At 35.2% G+C, this 21,417-nt stretch overlaps 3 protein-coding genes across 4 annotated transcripts; all 3 read left to right on the top strand.

Moving 5' to 3' along the window:
• The first annotated feature begins 1,974 nt into the window (after positions 1-1,974).
• LOC114711602 (protein STRUBBELIG-RECEPTOR FAMILY 3) lies at positions 1,975-10,308 on the top strand. The gene is made up of 18 exons (XM_028896019.1): positions 1,975-2,099; positions 2,283-2,361; positions 2,510-2,696; positions 3,047-3,176; positions 3,274-3,345; positions 3,485-3,550; positions 3,632-3,703; positions 3,811-3,882; positions 3,982-4,053; positions 4,141-4,206; positions 4,370-4,435; positions 4,946-5,337; positions 5,435-5,874; positions 6,666-6,937; positions 8,357-8,495; positions 9,238-9,374; positions 9,462-9,618; positions 9,742-10,308. Exons 3-18 carry the CDS (start codon positions 2,576-2,578, stop codon positions 9,838-9,840), a joined length of 2,373 nt encoding a protein of 790 aa, XP_028751852.1. The 5' UTR covers positions 1,975-2,099; positions 2,283-2,361; positions 2,510-2,575; the 3' UTR covers positions 9,841-10,308.
• Positions 10,309-11,679: 1,371 nt separating this feature from the next.
• LOC114711601 (secretory carrier-associated membrane protein 1-like) lies at positions 11,680-17,151 on the top strand. Of its 2 annotated transcripts, XM_028896017.1 has the most exons (13): positions 11,680-12,008; positions 13,050-13,109; positions 13,888-13,989; positions 14,085-14,147; positions 14,560-14,593; positions 14,730-14,852; positions 15,263-15,325; positions 15,431-15,524; positions 15,859-15,904; positions 15,994-16,061; positions 16,329-16,377; positions 16,522-16,587; positions 16,676-17,151. In XM_028896017.1, the coding sequence occupies exons 1-13, from the start codon at positions 11,955-11,957 to the stop codon at positions 16,760-16,762; spliced, it is 909 nt and encodes a 302-aa protein (XP_028751850.1). In that variant the 5' UTR covers positions 11,680-11,954; the 3' UTR covers positions 16,763-17,151. The 2 variants fall into 2 exon arrangements, with proteins under 2 accessions (XP_028751850.1, XP_028751851.1); XM_028896018.1 differs by lacking the exon at positions 13,050-13,109.
• A 2,099-nt stretch (positions 17,152-19,250) lies between these two features.
• On the top strand, positions 19,251-19,913 carry LOC114711604 (uncharacterized). Its single transcript, XM_028896020.1, has 2 exons — positions 19,251-19,648; positions 19,753-19,913. Exon 1 carries the CDS (start codon positions 19,377-19,379, stop codon positions 19,581-19,583), a length of 207 nt encoding a protein of 68 aa, XP_028751853.1. The 5' UTR covers positions 19,251-19,376; the 3' UTR covers positions 19,584-19,648; positions 19,753-19,913.
• The last annotated feature ends 1,504 nt before the right edge of the window (positions 19,914-21,417 follow it).

The raw sequence follows: 21,417 nt of genomic DNA, 5'->3' as shown, positions 1-21,417 counted from the left end.
GCGTCGATAGCTCCAAATCAGTCTTCGGATTATTGGATGTTTTCGATCAGCTTTTATTCGCAGCAGGTCATCTCACACCGCAAAATTGCAAGGCCTCCTTTACTTCACCCAACAAGTTAATAACCAATAATAATAAAATAATTAATAAATTATGAAATACAGAAGCCTTCATCCAATTATGAGGGCGAGTATACTTCAAGTTCAGTGGTCTTTAAAATAGCTGACACGAGCCCATGACAATCATACACCCCAGCACGTGATTACCTTAGGGAATCTGGCGGCTCTGCAACAATTACAGTTGTGCAATCTCCCGAACTCAAATTTCTCGATCACGCGCGGCCCTGGCACGTAAACAACACCCAGTCATCCATCGTGGCGGGATAATACTAGGTTAATTAACACCATCAAATCGTGAATAGTGAAGTTTTTCCCCGCAACAGGAATGGAATTTCAACAAAATAAAATGATTAAAAAAAATTCATAATTAGTCGGCCAAATCCATTCATGTTTTATATATGATCTTTAGCTAATACTTCTCCGATTCTCAATAAAAGATTTAATTATTGAGTTAATTTTATTTTAAATATAAGGTTTATTTCTCATATTTATCAATTTTTTCTAAATAATTTATAGATACTTTCTCAATTATAATCAAATAAAAGAGGGAGAGAAGATATTAAGAAAAATAATTATGGTATTTTAGAAAAAAAAATGTCATATTTTCTATAATTAATTAATTTACCTAACTTTCTTAATCTAATCAAATTAGTTAAATATGTCTTATATAAAATATTGGAAGAGTAGTAAATTGAATGCTATTAGTGAAATGCCCTTCAATTAACTAGTTTATTGGGAAAGGGAAACTTCAATGCCGAGTGGATAACTCGCTCTTCATAATAATTTCCGGCGTCATTGAGGAATATAGTCGACCAGCTACCACCTTCTCCTATTTATTTGTCATCAGTAATCAATCATGCAGCCATAATCATTTTACTGTTTACTTAAATAGCAACCTTTTGGTCAGCCAAAGAAAGTTCAGCTTAGGGTGTGTTTGGATGAAACCAAACCGTAGTTTGGAAAAGTGATTCTGGAGAATAGATTCTGGGGAAAATAGATTCTGTGAAGAATAGATTTTGTAAAAAAGTGATTCTGAGAAGTGAGAGTGTTTGGATAGTTGTTATCAGAAGCACTTTTTATATATACAAATTACTAAAAAAAAGACATAAGTTAATATGATAATTACAGAAAAAATACATTTTATGATATATTTTAATTTGAAGAAATAAAATTGTTAATAATATGTTTTTTTACCAACATAATTAATAATACATAAGATAATATAATTAATAAATAATTAATGTGTATATATATTTATAAAATATAAGATTAAATATATTTATAAAAAAATATGTTTATAAAAAAAATAACAAGATACATATCATATAGGCCCTCACACTCTCCCTTTTTTCTCCAAAAGCAAAAAAATTTTGCTTTTTCCAAAACCATGGTTTTGGAGTCAAAACCATGGTTTTGACCCAAAACCATGGTTTTGGTTTTTGGAGGGGGTGTTTGGGTGATTTATTCCCCAAACCATGGTTTGGGTCTCCAAACCATGGTTTGGGGTGTCATCCAAACACACCCTTAGAAGAGGAAAATTTTAATTTCTCGTCAGGGAATATATTGTAACATGCTGAATGATTGTTCCGATGTTGCAACTTGCAAGTCAGAAAAAGTTGGGAATCATTTCAAAGTTTCAAATCTGACAATAAAAAAACGGTTTACTGACGTGCAAGCAATGAAGAAGATGAGACGAAGGGGATAGCTTTGAAAGTTGGGACTGTACGCGTCGGCAAGGAGCGTGGCATGGTGCTTTCACCGTTTACTGTAGACCATTACGAAGGAGATATGTATGACTCGCACTCTTCTTTTTTATAAATGTTTATAGAGCTATTAAGCTCAGAAGAGAGAAAGAACCAGTGGCTATACAGAGAGGGGAAAAAAGGAGAAAGAAAGATTCACTCTTTCAGAGAATTTCCTAAGTGTGTTTGCCTTTACGTATTTTCCAGCCTTTTCCAACGGCTAGGGTTTTATAGAATATAGTATGTAAAACTTCAGTGGTGATGGCTTTTCCTTTTGCTTGCTTTCCCCGCTCCCCTGCTATTTTTTTTAATTTCATTTGATTCTTAACCATTAAGTTTATTTGTTGAGCTCCAATTCAGGTTTTTGCTTGTGGAGCGTGTACTGAATTTTTTCTCTTGCTTTATTTTCTTTCATTTTTCCAGCATTTGCCGAAATTTTCAGCTCCTCACTTCCTCTGCGAGTTCATTTTGATCTTGGATTGCGTCCTCACTCTTCAGTCATGTATGAGATTTTCGCGTTAGTTAGTTTTTTCTTTGTGTGTGTGTGTGTGTAACTGTTGATAATTATGGGCTTCTTCCGTTTTTAGTCCTTTTCCTGCAATTTGATTAAATGCTTTTTCCCCCTTGAACTGTTCGGGTGGATTTTTCAGTTGGGACTTGGGAGGATGTTGTCCTGATTAGCTTCGCTGGAGAAGATTGGACTGAGCCGGGGATCAATGGGTGGGACAAGATCTGCTTCTGAGTATAAAGGAGCAAAGATCTATGGACAATTTTTATTGGGACTTGTGTTGATCTGCACGATTCATTTTTCCCAAGCGGACACGAATCCTACTGACGGTAATGATTTTCCTCCCTTTTAACCTCCATCATTTTTAATTCATTTGCTAATTGCTGATATGATCTTTGAAGTAACGCGGGAGAATGGGTGGGAATCGACTCGAGATTTACTGAGGGCTCAGCTGTTGTTAGCAAACAGGACAGCCTTCTGTATTTTTTTATTTTTATTTTAACGCTAGCGTGAATATTCTTCCTCATCTGGACCAATGACAGGAGGACTACTGAACTGTGGGTGTGTTGGAACGAGAAAATTATAATAGGAACTTAGGATTCGGTTCCTGATATTTGTGACAATTCCATGTATGGTACGAGTGGTCTAAAGGAGTTCTAAAATATGCTTATTGAAACAGTTTCTGCAATAAATAACTTTTATGCTGCGCTGGGCTTCCCTGTTCTCCCTGGGTGGGTTCCAAGTGGGGGAGACCCGTGCGGACAAGCATGGCAAGGCATTCAGTGTAATGGTTCAGATATACAGACAATGTATGGTATCCCATCTTCTTGTTTCTTCTTCATATTGATTGATATCACTCAAAATAGTTGGCTTTCGGTTCCCTTAACAACTTATGATGTCTGACAGAGTTCTGGTTGGTGCAAATTTGGGAGGCGAACTAGGTGATAGCTTGGGAACGTTTGTTTCTATAAAGAAAATGTAATAATGCTCTCCTCTTTCTAGCTGTATTTCTTGGTCTTCGCCCACACAGCATGTTTGAAGGTGTATAGTGCACTTTTATGATAAATATATATCTCTTCTGCACTGTCAATATTCTTTTAAACATTTTTTGGGACAGAGAGCTAAGCAACAACCACATTGGGGGAAGTATTCCATCCAGCTTGCCAGTCTCCTTGCAAAATTTGTATGTAATACTTACCTTGATAACACTAGAGCTCTTGCCAATAGTTTTGATAATAAGGCATAATTTTCTGTACTATTCTAGTTTTCTTTCAGATAACCAGTTCACTGGAAGTATTCCAACCTCTTTATCTACCTTGACTGAACTGACAGTCATGTGAGTTTTTGTTGCCTCTCCTAGTTTTGTATTTATATCCGGTCATTATTGAGGTCAAATTTTATTGTAGTGTTATCTGTAAATAAGATTGAATTATCTCCTTTCAGATCTCTTAATGACAATCAATTATCAGGAGAAATCCCGGACGTATTTCAATCACTTACAAAATTGGTTAATCTGTAAGACCTTATTTTGAATATTATAAGATTATTTGAATGAAGATTGATTACATATTATTTACAATAGACGCTAATGGAGCCGCTAATACTGTTGTCCAGAGATTTATCGAACAACAATTTAAGTGGGGAACTGCCTCCGTCTGCGGAGAATTTGTCAGCTTTGGCCTCCTTGTGAGTATTTGGTCTTGGTAAGACCATATGTATGAACTTACCTCCCAGTTGTGGATCATGTGAACTAACTAACCCCCTTATCGGCAGACATTTGCAGAACAATCAACTATCTGGGACCCTTGATGTTTTACAAGACCTTCCACTGAATGATTTGTACTGCTCCTTGCCTTGACTCATAAATTTTAATGATATGATCATTTATATAAATGTCTTTAATATGGATAGGTTTTAGACCTTTGGAATGCCTAAAGTTCTTTTAATTGGTCTTCCTTTTATCCTTTTTTTATTCATGTATTTTCTACCCTTGTTTGAACAGGAATGTAGAGAACAACCAATTCAATGGACCAATTCCTCCAAAGCTTCTAAGCATCGCAAACTTCAGGTGAAAGCTTCAAACTTTAAAGTATTTTGGTTTCTTATGCTTTAATATGATGAAATTTTGCACTTGAGATAAGAACATGGACATGGCGCTTGTTTTTAGCTGCTTGTGCTGTGTATTTTAATGTTTAATCTTGTGGTTTTAGCCTTCTAAATGTACCAGGTGTTTGGGATGTTTGGTTTAGGATTGACTTTGAAGAATGATTATGTCAACTTGGTCAATGAAGAAGAGTAGTGAATGGTGGGCTGACTTAAAAAAGTGATCATTAGACAATTATATTATGGCCTTATGGGCAATAACGAGACCTAAGTTGTATGATCAGGCCAGATATTCTGGTTTTATCATGTGAAGATCTAATGAGAAAAATCAAGTGTCCGAGAGTTGACCGCATTTTCTTGATCTAAGTGTTTCTTTTTTGTTCCTTAAGATGAATTTTATAGCATCAGAAATATAATTAATATATATTTTGTAATATTGTGGCTACATTAACTATTGATGACGTATGTCCTGCAGAAAAGATGGAAACCCATTTAATGTTAATGGCACTACAACTTCAGCCCCTCCCGCTCATTCTCCAGCAACAACATCACCAGGAACTGTGGTCTCTGGGGCCCCAACGACTGGACATGTGCCTACCAAACCAGCTGAAGGACCAACTGCATCAAAGGAATCAAGTTCTGGAAAAGCGAAAAAGAGCACCAAAAGGGTGGTTTGGATATCTATTGCAAGTGTATTGGGATTTATTATTTTGGTTTTGGCTCTCCTTCTCTTTACTCCAAGATGTAGTAGAAGGGAAAGGGCTGGCAGAATTTCTAAGCAACATCATATTGGAGCATATGGAGATGACAGACACAATCTTAGGAATCATGGGACTTCAGTCCAACCACTCAGTCAAACTGAGAAAGGCAAACAAATATATTTTTATATCATATTTAGTTGTTCGAAGTAATGATATGCTAAATCTGTTTGTTTTCTAAATTTTTTAAATTTACGTTTGGACAGGACCAAAGGGAGCTGTTCTGAGAACAAAGGAAGATCATCAAGCAGAGACCAGGAGAGTAGAAGCTATACCCAGGTCACAAGATGAGCAAGGCAAAGATGTACGAAGAATGGGAACATTACCCAGGCCGGATGATCATGAGATAGACATGAGTGCATTGGATGCGTACTCATTACCTCCCCCTCCCCCTCCACCTCCCCCTCCACCTCCACCACCCCCTCCACCACCCCCACCACCTAAGGAGAAGGTGACTGCTGAGTCAGTTCCTTTCCCTCGAGGGGCTACGATCAATCCTTCTGCAAAAAAGCCAGTTTCTCCCACTTTTGCAAAATCTTTCACCATTGCATCCCTTCAACAGTATACGAACAGCTTTTCTCAAGATAACCTTATAGGAGGAGGCATGCTAGGGAATGTGTACAGGGCAGAGCTGCCTGATGGGAAGGTATGGTTTTTCTTTATCAAATTCATTGATTTGTATGATTTGTAAAATCGCTTTTTGTTTGTTTCTTTGCGCATGTTGTATGACCTGTCTTACTGTACTCTAATAGCCTTGATATAGCCAGTAAAGCAGACATTAATGTTGTCACTACTTAATAATGAATAATTTTTTAAAGTAAAGAATGCGACTGATACGTTTTCTTTTGCATGTATTCTCTCCGGAAAGGAAAAGGGAAAAACTTTTGGCCAGTCAATACTAGTCATTGTATCATCTCATATGTTGATGTTTAAATGATTCTGAGGTCAAACTCAACATAGAAAGAATAATATATTTGTCCCATACTTTTTGCTGGGTTGTTCATCTATGATAATTTCTAGGTTAATTTCACGTGTGGAACTTAATTTTTCATTTTTTTTTTCCCAATCCCCCCCGGCCCCCAAAACAAAAAAAAAAAGGTGGCAATGCAGTAAATTCATGCGTTGTCCTGTTCTCTTTATGTAAATTTAACTGCTGACATCTTTCAGTTTTATACTTCTTGAAGGACTTGAGGATAAATGTGCAGTGACATTGTTGGTTGATAAATATGGTTACTTATTTTTCACTTTCTCTCTGTCTCTTCTGTTTTTGATAATTTTCTAGTAAATTTTGTGGACCACATGGTAGATTGGTCGATGCGATATTTTGTTGCCTGGGTGTCTTTTCTATGTATTGAACTATCCCAGACTCAGTAAATCTCTGTGTGCATGTCATATTCATATTTTCTATACTTACACACTTTCTGAATCAATTAATAGCTACTTGCTGTGAAGAAACTGGACAAAAGAGCTTCTGAGCATCAAAAGGATCACGATTTTCTTGAACTGGTAAACAGTATTGACAGAATCAGGCATGCAAATATTGTTGAGCTTATCGGTTACTGCGCTGAGCATGGCCAAAGGCTGCTGATCTATGAGTACTGCAGTAATGGGTCACTGCAGGATGCACTGCATTCAGATGATGAGTTCAAAACAAGATTGTCATGGAATGCTCGCATTCGGATAGCCCTTGGGGCAGCCAGAGCTTTAGAGTGAGTCCAGTAATCATTGACATAGAAGAAAATTGGTCCCAGTTTGTTAATTGCATAGCTCGTAGTGAATTTGAAACTTTCATTTTCAAATTCTGAGTTTTGTTTGAATTTTTAGTTTGTGTCGGTTTTCAGTAGATGCCGGCCATACTTCTAGAAGTTGCTGCAAGATATATCTTCGCATCATCAAGTTTATGCTCCCAATTTGCTATTGATTTCCAAATTCCAAACCACTAAAACATAATATTTATGCATGATACTTCATCATGTGGGTGAAACTCACTTTATGGGCTATGGCACACCGGATGGGTAGATTTTTTAGGCGATTTGATCAGTTCATCTGACATCTATTCCTCTGGTTGTTAATGTAAGACTTAATTAACTAATTTGAGTAGATTAATAATGTTAGTTAAATTAGTTAATATTATATATATATTTTTTCCAAAACATCCTAAACATCTTTCTTAATTTCTTCTCTCCCTCTTCTGCTTGATTATTGTTGGAGAATATGAATAGGGTTTATTTGGGAAAATGGGTAAACATATGAAATAGGTCTTATATATATGATATGTTTTCTTCTTAATTAACTAATTTGAGTAAATTAATGATGTTAGTTAAATTAGTTAATATGATAGGTTTTTTTTCAAAACATCCTAACCATCTTTCTTAATTCCTTCTCTTCCTTTCCTGCTTGATTATTATTGGAGAATATTAATAGGGTTAATTTGGAAAAAATGAGTAAACATATGAAATAGGTTTTGTATATAAGACCAACATTAACTCCCCAATTTGGTCTTATATTAAGGATCAGACAAGTAATTATTAAAAAGTAAAATTAGAGAAGAGAGGAGAAGAGGACAAAGATTACAAGTTTCTGGACACAGCTTCAAATTTGCATTTTGTAAGTACACGTTCATAATCAGTTTTTAGTTTTTCACTTTCCCACTAGCCATTTAATTGAGTTGTTATAATCCAATCCCTTAATTCTCCTAGAGGTTTTGCACCTTATTTCTCAAGTTTTATTTAGCCAGCTATAAAGTTGTTCTAATTGAGCCCACCGACAGCTCTACAAGTTTTTCCGTATGTTGGTCATTATTGTGGGTCTATAATTGCTAGCAAATGCATAGAGGACCAGTTTGACTAATCTTGAAAGTGGGGGTGTCTGATTAGAAGGCCAAATCCATCTGGCTTTTGGCACCAAGATAAAGTTGAAACATCTCAGTGCCTAATATTAAATCTTCTCTCTGAGCTCTAATATTTGATAGAGGGATGAGGTTTTTCAGGACTTGGGAATGACATTCATGCAAAAATATAATTGAATGTTGAGGATTTAAAATTTTTTCTTTGTGTGAACATATTTACATTTTACAGACACATAATTTGATGTTCTGAATCTAATACTTGCTGTGGTAATTTGAGAAGGTATTTGCATGAGATCTGCCAGCCACCTGTTGTACACAGAAACTTCAAATCTGCCAATATTCTCCTCGATGATGATCTATCTGTGCGTGTTTCTGATTGTGGTTTGGCTCCCTTGATAACTTCAGGTTCTGTAAGTCAGGTACGATAATACGAGTAATATTTATTATATTTTGCAATGGATGCGGGTTGTCTATGAATATATCTTTGTCTGACTTACTCAAGTCAAGCCTGCTTTGATCATGTGAGACCAGTTTTGGAAATAGGAAATATTGGTTCTCAGTTCTCACCCATACAGATATTCTAACTTGTAATATGGTAATATTAAAAGCTATACACCTTCGTCCTGGAGGCTCCATGGGAGAAGGTGGAAGTAGGAACTAATATTGCACATGCAGATGGATGTCGTGCAGTGCAAAATTCACATTGCTCTTGCATACATAAATAGATAATAGACAAATATACTTAAATGAATATATGTATATGTTAATGTATGTATTGCTCTCAATTGTGCATTTAATTGTAAAATAACTTGAATATGCCCCCGGCTTAAGACATCTTTTCCAATACATAGTAATTGGCAGCCGCAACAAAATGATGTTTTGGATTCATCAGCTCAAAACATGACTGTCTCTATGAAATAAGGTATTCTGATCCCTGTTAGCCAAGAAGTAATGCTAGATACAGTTGGGGGAAAATGGAGAACGGGGCTGAATTATTACATTCATAGTCATAAAATTAGACGTAAAACATTAAAAATTTTATTTGGATGTTCATCTGAAGTAGTTTGCACTATATCGCAGGACTACTTTAAGGAAACATCATTAATGTATCGGAAGTATTTTTCATTTGTAGCAAACTAAAATCGCACCAATCCTTTTCAGCTCTCAGGGAACCTGCTAACAGCTTATGGCTATGGAGCTCCAGAATTTGAGTCCGGAATTTACACACACCAGAGTGATGTGTACAGTTTTGGAGTGGTTATGTTAGAACTATTGACAGGCCGCCAGTCCTATGACAGGTAAGAATGCATAGCTTTAAGTACTTGCTCACCCCCTTTAGAATTTTTCATCCAGCTGGTTTATGCATTTCTGAACATCTTGGACAGGACACGCTCTCGGGGGGAGCAATTTCTAGTTAGATGGGCAATTCCCCAACTACATGACATTGATGCCTTATCAAATATGGTAGATCCTTCTCTCAGTGGAGATTATCCAGCCAAATCATTGTCAAACTTTGCAGACATTATTTCTCAGTGTGTTCAGGTGATATTTCAATGCAACTTTCAAGCTTTCACTACTGTCACTAACTGATTATAGTTACTGGCTACTTTTTTATGTGCCAAAGTTTTATGGGATCTAATTTCCTGGTCTCAATGCATACTGCAGTCGGAGCCAGAATTTAGGCCACCTATGTCGGAGGTTGTTCAATACCTACTAGATATGATAAGGAAGGAATCTCACAGAAATGGATCAAATGAAGATTGAGGAAAAGTAGCAATATGTTCTCGTAGATGAGTGTGCAGAGATTTACCTCCAGAGTACCAAGATTCAACAAGAAGTAGTAGTATACATGTCAAATAGTCGCCCCCTTGCTTCTTTGCTTCCAACTACTAACCCATCAAGTATTTATGTCAAGTACTACTGGGAGGAGATTTGTTCAATCAGTTTCAGAGTATTTTATTGGTCGCCAATCCTCCCTCCTCGTTCTTGTTCTCATTTATACTTAACAATTCTATATATATATAGTTCCTTAAAACCTTGCCATAATCATGTTTGTATTGCACAGAAACTAGAATTCACTAACCCCATTTTTGTTTCATAGTTGTTTCCAAATATTTGGTGATGAAATGTAATTTCATTGTGCATTCATTTGATTCCGTGTTCAGCTCTGAAAAGTGACACGTAATTCGATAGTTTGCATTGTAATGATAGATTTACTTACGTTGGATTGAACATTGCTTTTGGACTACGGTGTTGGTTTAATTATGGATTTACCCGTGAAAACAAATTGTAGTTGGCAATTGCCGATTATACTATGTATTCTCTCTGTTTCCTTTTGGGTTTACAAACAATTACAAATTATGCAAAAAGGGACCATCTTCCCTGTCGTAGTTGAAACCAGGAACAGGAACTATGTAATCTGTGTTGTATATGAGTTGCCACTAAGGGAGTATTTGGATAGAAATCAAATCATAGTTTTAAAAGTATTTTTACGGTTTACGAAGTAAATATGTGGAGGAGTTTGTTTCGTTTTGCGGAAAAATACTTCTGAGAAGTACTTTTGAGGGTTATCTAACATCCCCTAAATTGTGATAGAGAATATCCGGTGCTGCGCTGCGTGACGTTCCATGAGGAATCGAAAAGGGCAAAACCCCTTGCTCCCAAGAGAAATGGGTTGGCCCATGGAATTGATTGATGTTTTATCATTCGGGTAAATTACGCCAACTAGCCTTAAAATTTGTTTATAATATGTAACTTGAGGTAATTTATTCGTGTTTTAAAACCAGCATGCAATATTTTCCCACGAAATTGTGAACTTTACCAATACGTTACGATAAAGTTTCAATCGAATTGATAATGACCTCAAGCAGATCCGATTGATAATTAAGACATTTTGATCGAACTGTAGTCATAGTCTTTGATATCCCGGACCCAAAAAAAAAAAAAGAATCATTGTCGTTGCTAGGAAAAATCATAATAGTGCCTGACAGTGTCTCAAATAGGATTATCTCTAATAGGAGGATACATATATTTAGTTAAAAAAAATCACAGTAGTTAGCAAAAAAAGAAAAACGAAAAACGAAATAAACAACAAAACGTCACTTTTGGGTAGTAAAAAAATATTATCCTTCGTAAGATTTCAGTTAACAAAATTAGTAAAAACAATTAATTAAATTTAAATAATACTTAATTAAGATTTAAAAATGAAATTCTAAGATTAATAAAAAGAAAATAACATAAAAAACGTGAGTAAAATTTATAATCATGTCAAATGATTAAAACAAAATCAAGAGAAAATTACTCATAGAATGTAAGAAAATCAAATACAAAGAAGTCTCAAAAAATTTATATTTATAATTCAAAGTTCGAACTTACATGTTTAGTTTTAAAAATTAAACTTTTATATCTATAGGTGAAACTTATTATACTTATAAAAAATAAATTTTGAGGCATTTCTGTATTAATTTATTTTATTTAGGACTTATAAATAATTTTTCTTAAAATTGTAATGAAGTTATATTTTTGTTTAAATAAATACTCTACATTTTATCCAGGCAGCGGTTCTAAAATGCGCGTTTACTCTACATTACTGTGCTGGGAGAATCAAATTATCTCCGTTCACGCGCGAACGGAACACCCCTCATCCTTTTGCTTTTCAGTTACCCACTAATCAAAACAAGACCTTCAACAGAAGCCATCTGGTCCAAACCTTCTCTGATTCTGCCACACCCTTACGCCAATCGGCGGCAACAAGAACCGCAATTTCAGGAATCGTCTCTTCATCCTTCTTACCAACCCGAAGTTTCCTTATCCTTTTTATTTAGATCCATTTGGTTTTTGCTTAGTCTTATTGTTTAGATCTATTTTTCTCTGGTCCAATGAGTCGGTACGATTCGAATCCTTTCGAGGAAGAAGAGGTCAATCCCTTCGCGGTAAGTTCGTGGCTAAATCTACGGTTTTCGCATTCAAATCTTGTAGCTCAACTTGATGTGTCTGATTCCCTTGAGTGTGATCTATGAGGTTGCAAGTGCATTGAGTTTATTGTTCATGTGATGATTGTTGATGCGCGTTAACTGATGGTTTCCATTTCTGTTTGGCTGGATGTCGCTATGTCAGATCCCTTTGTTGTTTTCTAGATATTGGTGAATTGAAATTCACAATGTAGCTTAACAGGCGATGCTTCCTGCACCTGTGGGATGCTCGTTCGTCTGCTGCCAAATCCAGAAAAAAAGAAGTATAAATATTATGGTCTGTAGGTGGTGTGTTAAACTGGAAACTTGAGGATATATATATTTCTTCGGATCATAATAGCTTCCTTCTCAAGATTGCTCGCTAGTTACTAAAATCATTGAGGATTGAGTAACTGCATCCTACCATTAATGTTTGAATAATAGAATAAAAGCCTGAGAGCGATTTCTTGACTGTTTTCTCTTCATCTTTATCTTTTTTTCAAATGATTTTATGGTTATGTCTATCATCTATTGTCTATATATGTGTTTGTGCGCGCGCGCGCGCGCGCGGGGGGGCAGTAAATCAGAAGTTTGCATTGCCATATATTGATTATTTAGGCATTGAGGAAATGAAATTTAATTCAACGAATGAACATGCAAAAAGGCTGTTAGAATTCAAAAGTCTGAAAAATTTTCTGAACAAAGTCATCAAAATTTTATGTTTTTTATGGAAGACCAAAAGTTTTCATTACAGGCTGAACAATATTGAAATTTTTAGGTTTTTACTATGTGCCTCTTGGAGAATTGGAACAAATTGTCTTCAGCATGATTAATGTAATCAGTGAATTATTTAGACATTGGGAAAATGAAATTTAAGTCAGAGAATGAATGTACACAAAACCTGTTAGAATTCACAAGACTGAAGAATCATTTAAACACTATCGTCAAAATTGTAACTTACAGATGTGCTACCTTACATGACTTTTAAAAACTAAACCAGCATCCATTTTCATCAATGTTTAGGATGGAGCAGGTAAAGGAAAAGGACAATCAACCTATAGTGGAGGTGCATTTTATATGACCGTAAGCTTTCTCTTTCCTATCATGGGTACAATTTCCTTAAGATATAACGATTTATGTTATCATATTTTAACTGGAAAGAGAGAAGTAACGTGGTGCTGGTAACTGGCCTATATGGTTGGAAAGATTCTACTGCATATCCATGATCTTGGACTTCCTCCATTCCTTCTTGTGGAGCTTAGATCCTTTCAATACTTTTTACCAGCTTTATAACTTTGGACCCTGCCCCGCCCCCTTTGGGGGGGGGGGGGTCTTGGGCCCTTCTGATCCGTACACTTTGCCTTCAGAATATTTTAACTTGGAAATAATTCATTCGCTCATGCCTTCTTATATGATCTCTTTAATTAGTATCCTTCCCAAGTTCCTTCGAGATCAACGACCTAGTAACCATGCCAATCCACATTTTGCAGTCACTACGAGTGGGTTAAAGCAGAACACAATAAACTTGCACAAGGGCCAGGAGGACTAAATTTTCAACCGATTTACTTCGTCTGGCTATGTCATTGTTATTAAATTATCAAAACGATTTTCTTAAATGGATTATGGACCATAATGAAAGATGAACCCCCCCCCCAAAACAAAAAAAAATATTTCCTTTCTTTTTGTGTGTGGACAGGAGAATTGTTTTGGGGAGGTAACTTGATGTAGGTTGCCACTGTTTTGCAAGTTTTTATGTTTGTCTCTTGTTATTTGTCTCTATATTTTTCTTATGATTTTCCAACCACATGCTTATAATGTAGGTTGGTTCATTACCATTACTAATTCTCGCTTATTTTCTCAGAACTCCGCAACTGTCCCTTCTGCAGCATCTAAGCTCTCACCCCTTCCTCCTGAGCCTTATGATCGTGGGGCAACTATTGATATTCCTCTAGATTCCTCAACGGTAAAAGAAGTTTTAAACATTGAGCTTAATGTCAAAATGATTCTATTTAAAAGTCCTTAATGGCATAGATTTACTTATTTTCTTATCATCTTCAGGATGTAAAAGCAAGAGAGAAGGAGCTTCAAGCTAAAGAAGCGGAATTGAAAAGAAGGGAACAGGTGATTTATCCTGCCATCTTCATTTGATAGCATTTAAAGAAGTGTTAGTGTTAGAAAATGATTGTTGCTATGTTAGATTCAATGATTTTGTTTGTTTTTCCTCAGTGTAGTGGTGCCTATGAAATTATGATGATTTTAGCAATTCTAAGTTCAAATCTAGTGACCTGATTGGGTGGTAATGGTGGTCCACAGAAATGCCAAATGGCATTGCCTTTTTCATTTTTACTATTTGATATTAGTAAACGGATGTTCCTTCTGTTGAGTATTGAGATTAACACATTGATGGACCACCATTTTAGAATTTTTAGTGCCATGCCTGCTCTCTGTTATCTTGTTATAAGTTGGTCTGGTCATTCTGCATGTACAATGTCTTCTGTCTGTCAGATAATTAATGAGCTCATGACCTTTTCAGGAACTAAAACGAAGGGAAGATGCTATAGCCCGAGGTATGTAAGCTTATTCATTCTTACGGAAGCCTACTGGAAACATGTCTGTGGTATGACAAATTTTTTTTTTTTTTTTTTTTGAGCAAAGTGTTGTGACAATAATCTTCTGTTTTTTTTTTTTTTTTTTTTGGCTCAGCTGGTATAGTTATAGAGGAGAAAAATTGGCCACCATTCTTCCCGATCATTCATCATGACATTGCAAGGGAAATACCAATACATCTGCAGAAGGTTCAGTACGTTGCATTCACAACATTTTTAGGTATCTTTGAGTAGTTTGTATTAGATACTACCTACTTGCTGATAATTGATATCATATTAATTATGATGTGTTATTTTTCAATTCAAAGAACTTCTTTATGAGAGTTTATTTTTATCTGTCCATAATTTTATTTTATAATTTAAAGAGCACAAATTTGGGTTGATGGGAGCTACATCTTGGCTAGATAATTTGGTCTTTCAGTGCATCCTCGTGTAATTCTTTGTTAAGTTTTGGAATCTGTTTTAGGGAATTGTTATTTCCATCTTCCATTATTGACATGTTGACCCGTGAATAATCTCCCCTCTCCAGCTGACAATTTCCATTGTGGCAAATATGAATTGTTTTAATCAATCTTTTTTATTTTTACCAATTTACATGTCTTTTGTTTCTGAATTGTGAAAATTGTGCAGGTTTGGTTCTGTGCCTTACATGGAATATTGTGGCAGTTACTACTGCTTGGATCAAAGGGGAAGGTATGTTTGACAACTTTTTGTTGGGCTGTGAACTGTAATTATTATACTCTCACCTGATCTGATCATCATGGTTTTTCTTTTTTCTTTTTTTTCCCCCCCTTGTAGGTCCTACAATATGGTTTCTTGCTATCATCTACTTTATTTCAGGTGTACCAGGTGGCTACGTGTTGTGGTATCGCCCTCTTTATCGGGCTACAAGGTACTGCTAAATTTGATTTTATTCATTTTTTTAATGTTTGGAATAGAGATTTCTGTTTGACATCTTCGTTATCCTTGTTAAGGTCTGAAAAGAATAAAATCTATTTTCCTTCACCAAAGCTTTGTTAACATTAAGGACTTCAAGAGCATTAACTTTTCTAGTTGGTTAAATTTAGACTTTAGCAATGAAATTTAGATGCTCCTGCAAATTTTGGGTATATTAATACTGTCAAGAGGAAGCATTTAATTATCAGAATCCTTTTTGTTTTTCCTGCTTTTATTATTCGACATGGTTCATTTCTTTTCTTAGAGTTTTGTGCTATCTCATGTCACAGGACTGACAGTGCTCTGAAGTTTGGCTGGTTTTTCTTGTTTTACCTGGCAAGTTTATGCCTTTTCTCATTCTGGACACTTGTTCTGCGCTAATGTGCATAGTGCTGATCTCTTTTTTCCCGTGTTTTCCCAATCAGTTGCATATTGGCTTTTGCATATTCGCTTCAGTTGCTCCACCAATTATCTTCAAAGGAAAATCCCTCACGTGAGTTATTTCCTATTCATGGATTTATTATGGATTTAATGTATTAATTAAGTTTGAAACCCCACAAGATTTACACTTACTCTCTTATTGATTTGGCCTACTGGAAGGGAGGAAAACAATGGAGAGTTGAATGGATTGGTATCCACTTAAGGTTGTGGAGTGGACACGTTCATAGTGATTTCATGTACAAATATGTTACTATTGGACTCTACCATTTTGGTTCCATTTCAACTAATATTTGTGTTGCATAATGTATGATGTGGACAGAGGTATCTTGCCTGCTATAGATTTGCTGGGTGACCACGCACTGGTTGGGGTAAGTTTTCAATATTGTAATTGACTCCTTGATGATCAGCCAACATAGAGTCATGCAACAATAGGTGAATACTGTTTAGCCCCCAAGGGCTGTTACGTCTTGATCTCGGGGTAAAATTATGTCACTTCCTGTTCTCACTTGCAGATATTCTACTTTATTGGGTTTGCGTTTTTCTGCCTCGAGTCTCTGCTGAGCGTCTGGGTTATTCAGGTTCTTATAATCTAGAAATAACTTGATATTCTCTCGGCTTCTCTCTAATGCATATCTTGTTTGACTGTTTCTTGATTTACATTTGCAGCAAGTATACATGTACTTCCGTGGCAGCGGCAAGGCTGCGGAGATGAAACACCAAGCTGCGAGGGGCACCATGATGGCAGCTCTATGACACGACTTACAAGGTGGACGGAGCTCTTAGCTTCTTGTCGATTGCCATAAAAAACTTGATTTCTTTGTTACCAATGCCTTGGATTCTTTGCGGCTTACTTATCTTCACAGGTTTTGGGCTATAGGATTCAGTCATGTCAGATGCTTAAGATAGAAAAGCTTAGTTGTGCATATGGAGAAGAAAAAAAGGTTGCATGAGATGTTTCCTTTGATATGATAATGTTTGGCTTGCAGAATGTTACTTTAATTTTGTCGTGTACTTTATCAACAAAAAATATTTTTTTTTTTAAATTTTTCTATGGAGGTTTAAAATCTATTGGGGAAAAAATTTTCTTGTGGATGGAAGAAATTACATTGAGGAAGCTACCCAATTAAACTTGATAATGTTCAGATATGACTGGATAATATTACATATCATATAATTGTGTTTGAAAAATATTATTTGTAGTGAACAATTTTCTGATTTGGCGGACGCCAGTCATAATATGGATGGCTTGTGGAAGGCACTTGGCCGAATTGCCTTGTAATTGTCGTTGAAAATAATCACATGTTCTGCCGACTTGACAAGTGGACCTTATTATATCCTGAAATTGAGGTTTAATACTATGTGCAAATTATTTAACTTATTTGTAAGAACAAAGTTGAGTTATGAAATTGATAGATTAAATCAGAACGGGTGGTAATTCGGCCACTGGTGTGATTTGGGGAGGATGGTGTGGTAATTCAATCTCTTTCCGTCATGTCCCTGGTGGTCGGGCCAAGATTGCTGCCGACAGAAGACCCTTTGCTTCCTTTGAAGCAACTTGGCTTAAGATATTATCATTTTTAGTTTTTTTTTTCATTTTTATGAGCATTTTTACTTACTAAACATTTATTTTTTCCCCCCCACAAAACGTCATTTTCTTTCTTATTATACTTTTTCATTCCTCTCCATCAAGACACATTTTAGAAATGGCCCCTTTGGAATGTGACAATTAATTTCGAAAATCTTGTTGGTTGTTGGCTACAATATGGTTAAGCACCGCAATAATATTTCCCCATATTAAAAAATTACAAGGCAAGATGCATAATATTAATATTCGAGAAGAGACTATAACGGTCTCGTATAATCTTTTATGGAAATGGTGCTCAACCCATCACCTTAAGAATAAGATAGTATGACATGAGTGTTTGTGAGCAGAGTGAAAAATACTCCCTCTCATCCTATATATAAGCTTCACTTTTGGAAAAGGACATTGTTCAATTTATAAACTTTATTTTGAGTTTTGTCTGAATATTTAATGCTTTTTTTTTATTTACAATTTTACCTTTTTTTTTTATTGTATTTATTGTTTTTTTAATGACTATAAACAGCATTAATTAGAAATGGGGCTAACTAGTTACGGGAGAGGGAGAGAGATAACGCTTTGAATTGAGAGAAATATTCTTATTCCTATTAATTTTAAAACACATAGAACATAGGAGAGAAATGACCATTGAAAAGAATGACACCCAATTATTTTAATAATTCATTCTCTCTCATATATTCTCTTTTATTATTTATTTATTGTCTCTCTCACTTATTCTTATAATAAACAAGGACATATTTTAAAAAAGTACATTTCTTATCTATTTATTATTTTTAACTAATTTTAATTGGTTGTTCGTTAAACTCGATTAAATTATTTGAAGTTTATGTATAGTAACGGAGAGAATATCAAACGAAACTCAGAGTCCCCTCCCATCTTAATTACTTATAAGATGAAATATCGGAAGGTGTGGTGTTCGCGTAGCCAGGTTACAAAATTTTAGGAGTGATTAATAATTGTTTCTGAAATTAAACTGCCTCTAATCAACGGATAAAGACTTGGCCCATGTTGAAAAATAATGAGCATTAATTTAGGATAAAAGTGGAGAGATGTTGATATCAACATAAATTTAAAGAGAGAATTCAATTCTAAAAAATTAAGCCATTAAGGAAATTATCAAAAGTGGGGAATTATAACACTACGCTTTTGAAAGGAGCACTTCATTCGGCGTCCTACTTGTTAAAGCCATCCGTGAGTATCAATTTAATAAGAAAAAGAACTTATTAAACTTATAAATCACATCATACTTCGTTAGTGATGTACATTTTATTGAATAGTATATGGACCACTCGCAATTGAATTGATCTTCGTCTGGGAAATACAGATGGATCCATCGGTTTGATCATGTAATGCTCTAAAACACAACGAGGACCTACCAACTACCACCTGTATGCCCCGTGCCCCACTCCAAATTACAGTGACATAGACATATAACAAGCATCTTCTTCTTAGTTACTACCAAGGTTCACAGCCTCGTCCCTCCTATCACATCCACGTGTACCACTAGATCTCACGTACACCATTCCACGGAACCAGATTGTATATAGGCCAGCCTCAGCTTGACTTCACTAAACGTCGAGCAGCTATGAGCCACCAGATTGGTTATCAACAAATCCAACGCTCATGATTGCAGAACACATCAGTAAGATGCTCCGGCTTTAGTCTCCCTTGTGAATGCTCATTCCCATATTGCCTTAAATTAACGAATTTCACTGTACTGAGACGGGAAAAAGCAGAAAAGAGCAGCAAGGGAAGGAGAAGATTATCATGGTATTTTACTGTTTTCTGGTGGACCAAACACGACAGGTGCTTCACAGTAAGCCGGCGGCGGGGACGTGCTCGCGGTGTGGCGGAGGAGCCAAGGTGGAGGACATAAGGTCGGCGACCAGATTCTGTTATGTCCCATTTTATTGGAAATCCTGGAGAGCCGTTGTCTGCACTTTTTGTGGAGCCGTTCTTCGTTCTTACCGTTAGAGAGATACCATATGATTCCCATTTTCCAACCACGTGCGCACTTTAACTTAATTTCTTTTCCTCAGGTTTCTCCTATATATTCTCGATCTCTGTCTGATCAGTCTGTTTCTTTAACTTTTTTCTTTTTGGGGAACCTGATGAGTTGCTGTGTTTGTCCTCCTCGCTCAAGAATCTGTCTGTGGCTTGAAACCAGAAGCAGAAACACTTGAAGAGAGATCACAGCTTGCCTTGGTCATGTTTCCCTATAAGCCGGGGTATTCTTCTTGTAGAGGACATGTAATGTATTAGTTTGCTTTCTAGGTAAGTATATGAATATTTGAATGTAGTCAACATATACTGATTAGTCTCCTCCAATAGAAAATAATTTAGTTTATTTGAAAAAAATCTTGATCAAAATAACGACTTGACTAAACAAAACCGATCAATCTGTTTATTGTTAAGTTTAGTTTGTTAATGCAAAAATACGGATCTTCATTCAGAGAGCTTACTCCTCCCTCTCAGACAAGGGTTTTTTCTACTTCCTTTCCATTCAGTTATGATTTCTATTATTAGATGAATTTTGAATCAAGTTAGTTACGATTTTAATTTTACAGAACAACTAGTTCTTGGCAAGAAGCCAAGGAGGATTTTGTTTTCATTTTAATTTCTCTTGCCCATCTTATCACTACTTTTTTAATAAAAATTTGAAAGTTTTTTTTTTTTTCAAGAATGGTTTCACCTTTTCTCTTGCTTTCTCAATCTGACATGTACAATGAACTATATGAGAATCAAAAATAAATTTGGTCCTGATCCTATTAAGAGGTGTTTGAATGGAAATCAAATCATGATTTTAAAAGCACTTTTACGGTATACGAAGTAAATATATGGTCCTGATCCTATTATAGGACTTGGGCATTTTGGTAAATACTCCACCGCATGGAATTAGGATAAATTCATTTGTATATGCAGTGCTGTTTATGTATTGTCAAATACTACTTTTGTGTTTAATATAAAACCTAATTGGTCAATTTTAAAAAATTAAATAAAATAAGTAAATTATTTTAAAGTATTATATTTATCATTTTTCTATAAACTAATTTGCTTGGGTTCTAAATTGATACATAATTTGATGATACACATAAGTATTTTAGATAGATCATGTAGCATATGCTATAATTAAGTAATTTTTTAAACTTACTTTTCTCAAATTATAATTAACTAGATCTTATATTAAAAATCAGAGATGATAATAAATTAATATTAAAATTGTTTTTTTGTATAAAAATATTCTTTGTTAACTATACATTGCTTGAAATTTTCTAATAGTAATTCAATTTGATCTTGCAAAAATGATTAAAAAAATGTTTCACTTCTTGTTCTTTTTTTTTTTTTGGATGCCAACGCTCAAACTCGTGCCCTAAGATTTAGAAGCATAGCCGGAAACCACAAGGGCACAAGAAAGCAAGTTTCACCTCTTATTCTTGACATGAGAGTTAGATAACTAATTTGCTAACAATTTTCAATCCTCATGCCATTTACTATAGATGTCAAATGGAACAGTGAGAGAAAAAGTGAAATCATTCTCATAATGAATTTCACTTTTTTTATTAAAAAATATAATTGGCAGAATAATAAAGTGATAAGATGGGGGGAGAGGCTAGAATAAACAAATCTTTTTAATAAGAACAAGTTCTCTGTAAAATTGAAATCGTTTTTTATGTAACGATTTTTAGGGTAGTATTTTGGTTAAAAAAAAATATTTTTTACTGTTTATAGGTTTCGTTTTCGTCCGTACAAAATGCTATTGCAAGCGATTATTAAAGTTATTCGCCGCTGATTAATTAATTAAGGAGAC

This window comes from Neltuma alba, unplaced genomic scaffold (genome assembly GCF_004799145.2).
Source record: "Neltuma alba isolate B1F8T4 unplaced genomic scaffold, ASM479914v2 tig00011300_pilon, whole genome shotgun sequence".
Taxonomy (NCBI): domain Eukaryota; kingdom Viridiplantae; phylum Streptophyta; class Magnoliopsida; order Fabales; family Fabaceae; genus Neltuma; species Neltuma alba.
This window is presented reverse-complemented; position numbering and strand designations above follow the sequence as displayed.

Bases quoted from the DNA above. Each gene is read 5' to 3' on its own strand.
- LOC114711602 (XM_028896019.1), top strand. From the start codon at position 2,576: ATGGGTGGGACAAGATCTGCTTCTGAGTATAAAGGAGCAAAGATCTAT. The intron at 3,346-3,484 runs GTAATAATGCTC...TTTTTGGGACAG, and splicing joins TTTGTTTCTATAAAGAAAAT to AGAGCTAAGCAACAACCACA. The intron at 3,551-3,631 runs GTATGTAATACT...GTACTATTCTAG, and splicing joins CCAGTCTCCTTGCAAAATTT to TTTTCTTTCAGATAACCAGT.
- LOC114711601 (XM_028896017.1), top strand. From the start codon at position 11,955: ATGAGTCGGTACGATTCGAATCCTTTCGAGGAAGAAGAGGTCAATCCC. The intron at 13,990-14,084 runs GTAAAAGAAGTT...TATCATCTTCAG, and splicing joins TTCCTCTAGATTCCTCAACG to GATGTAAAAGCAAGAGAGAA. The intron at 16,062-16,328 runs GTGAGTTATTTC...TGATGTGGACAG, and splicing joins TTCAAAGGAAAATCCCTCAC to AGGTATCTTGCCTGCTATAG.
- LOC114711604 (XM_028896020.1), top strand. From the start codon at position 19,377: ATGGTATTTTACTGTTTTCTGGTGGACCAAACACGACAGGTGCTTCAC.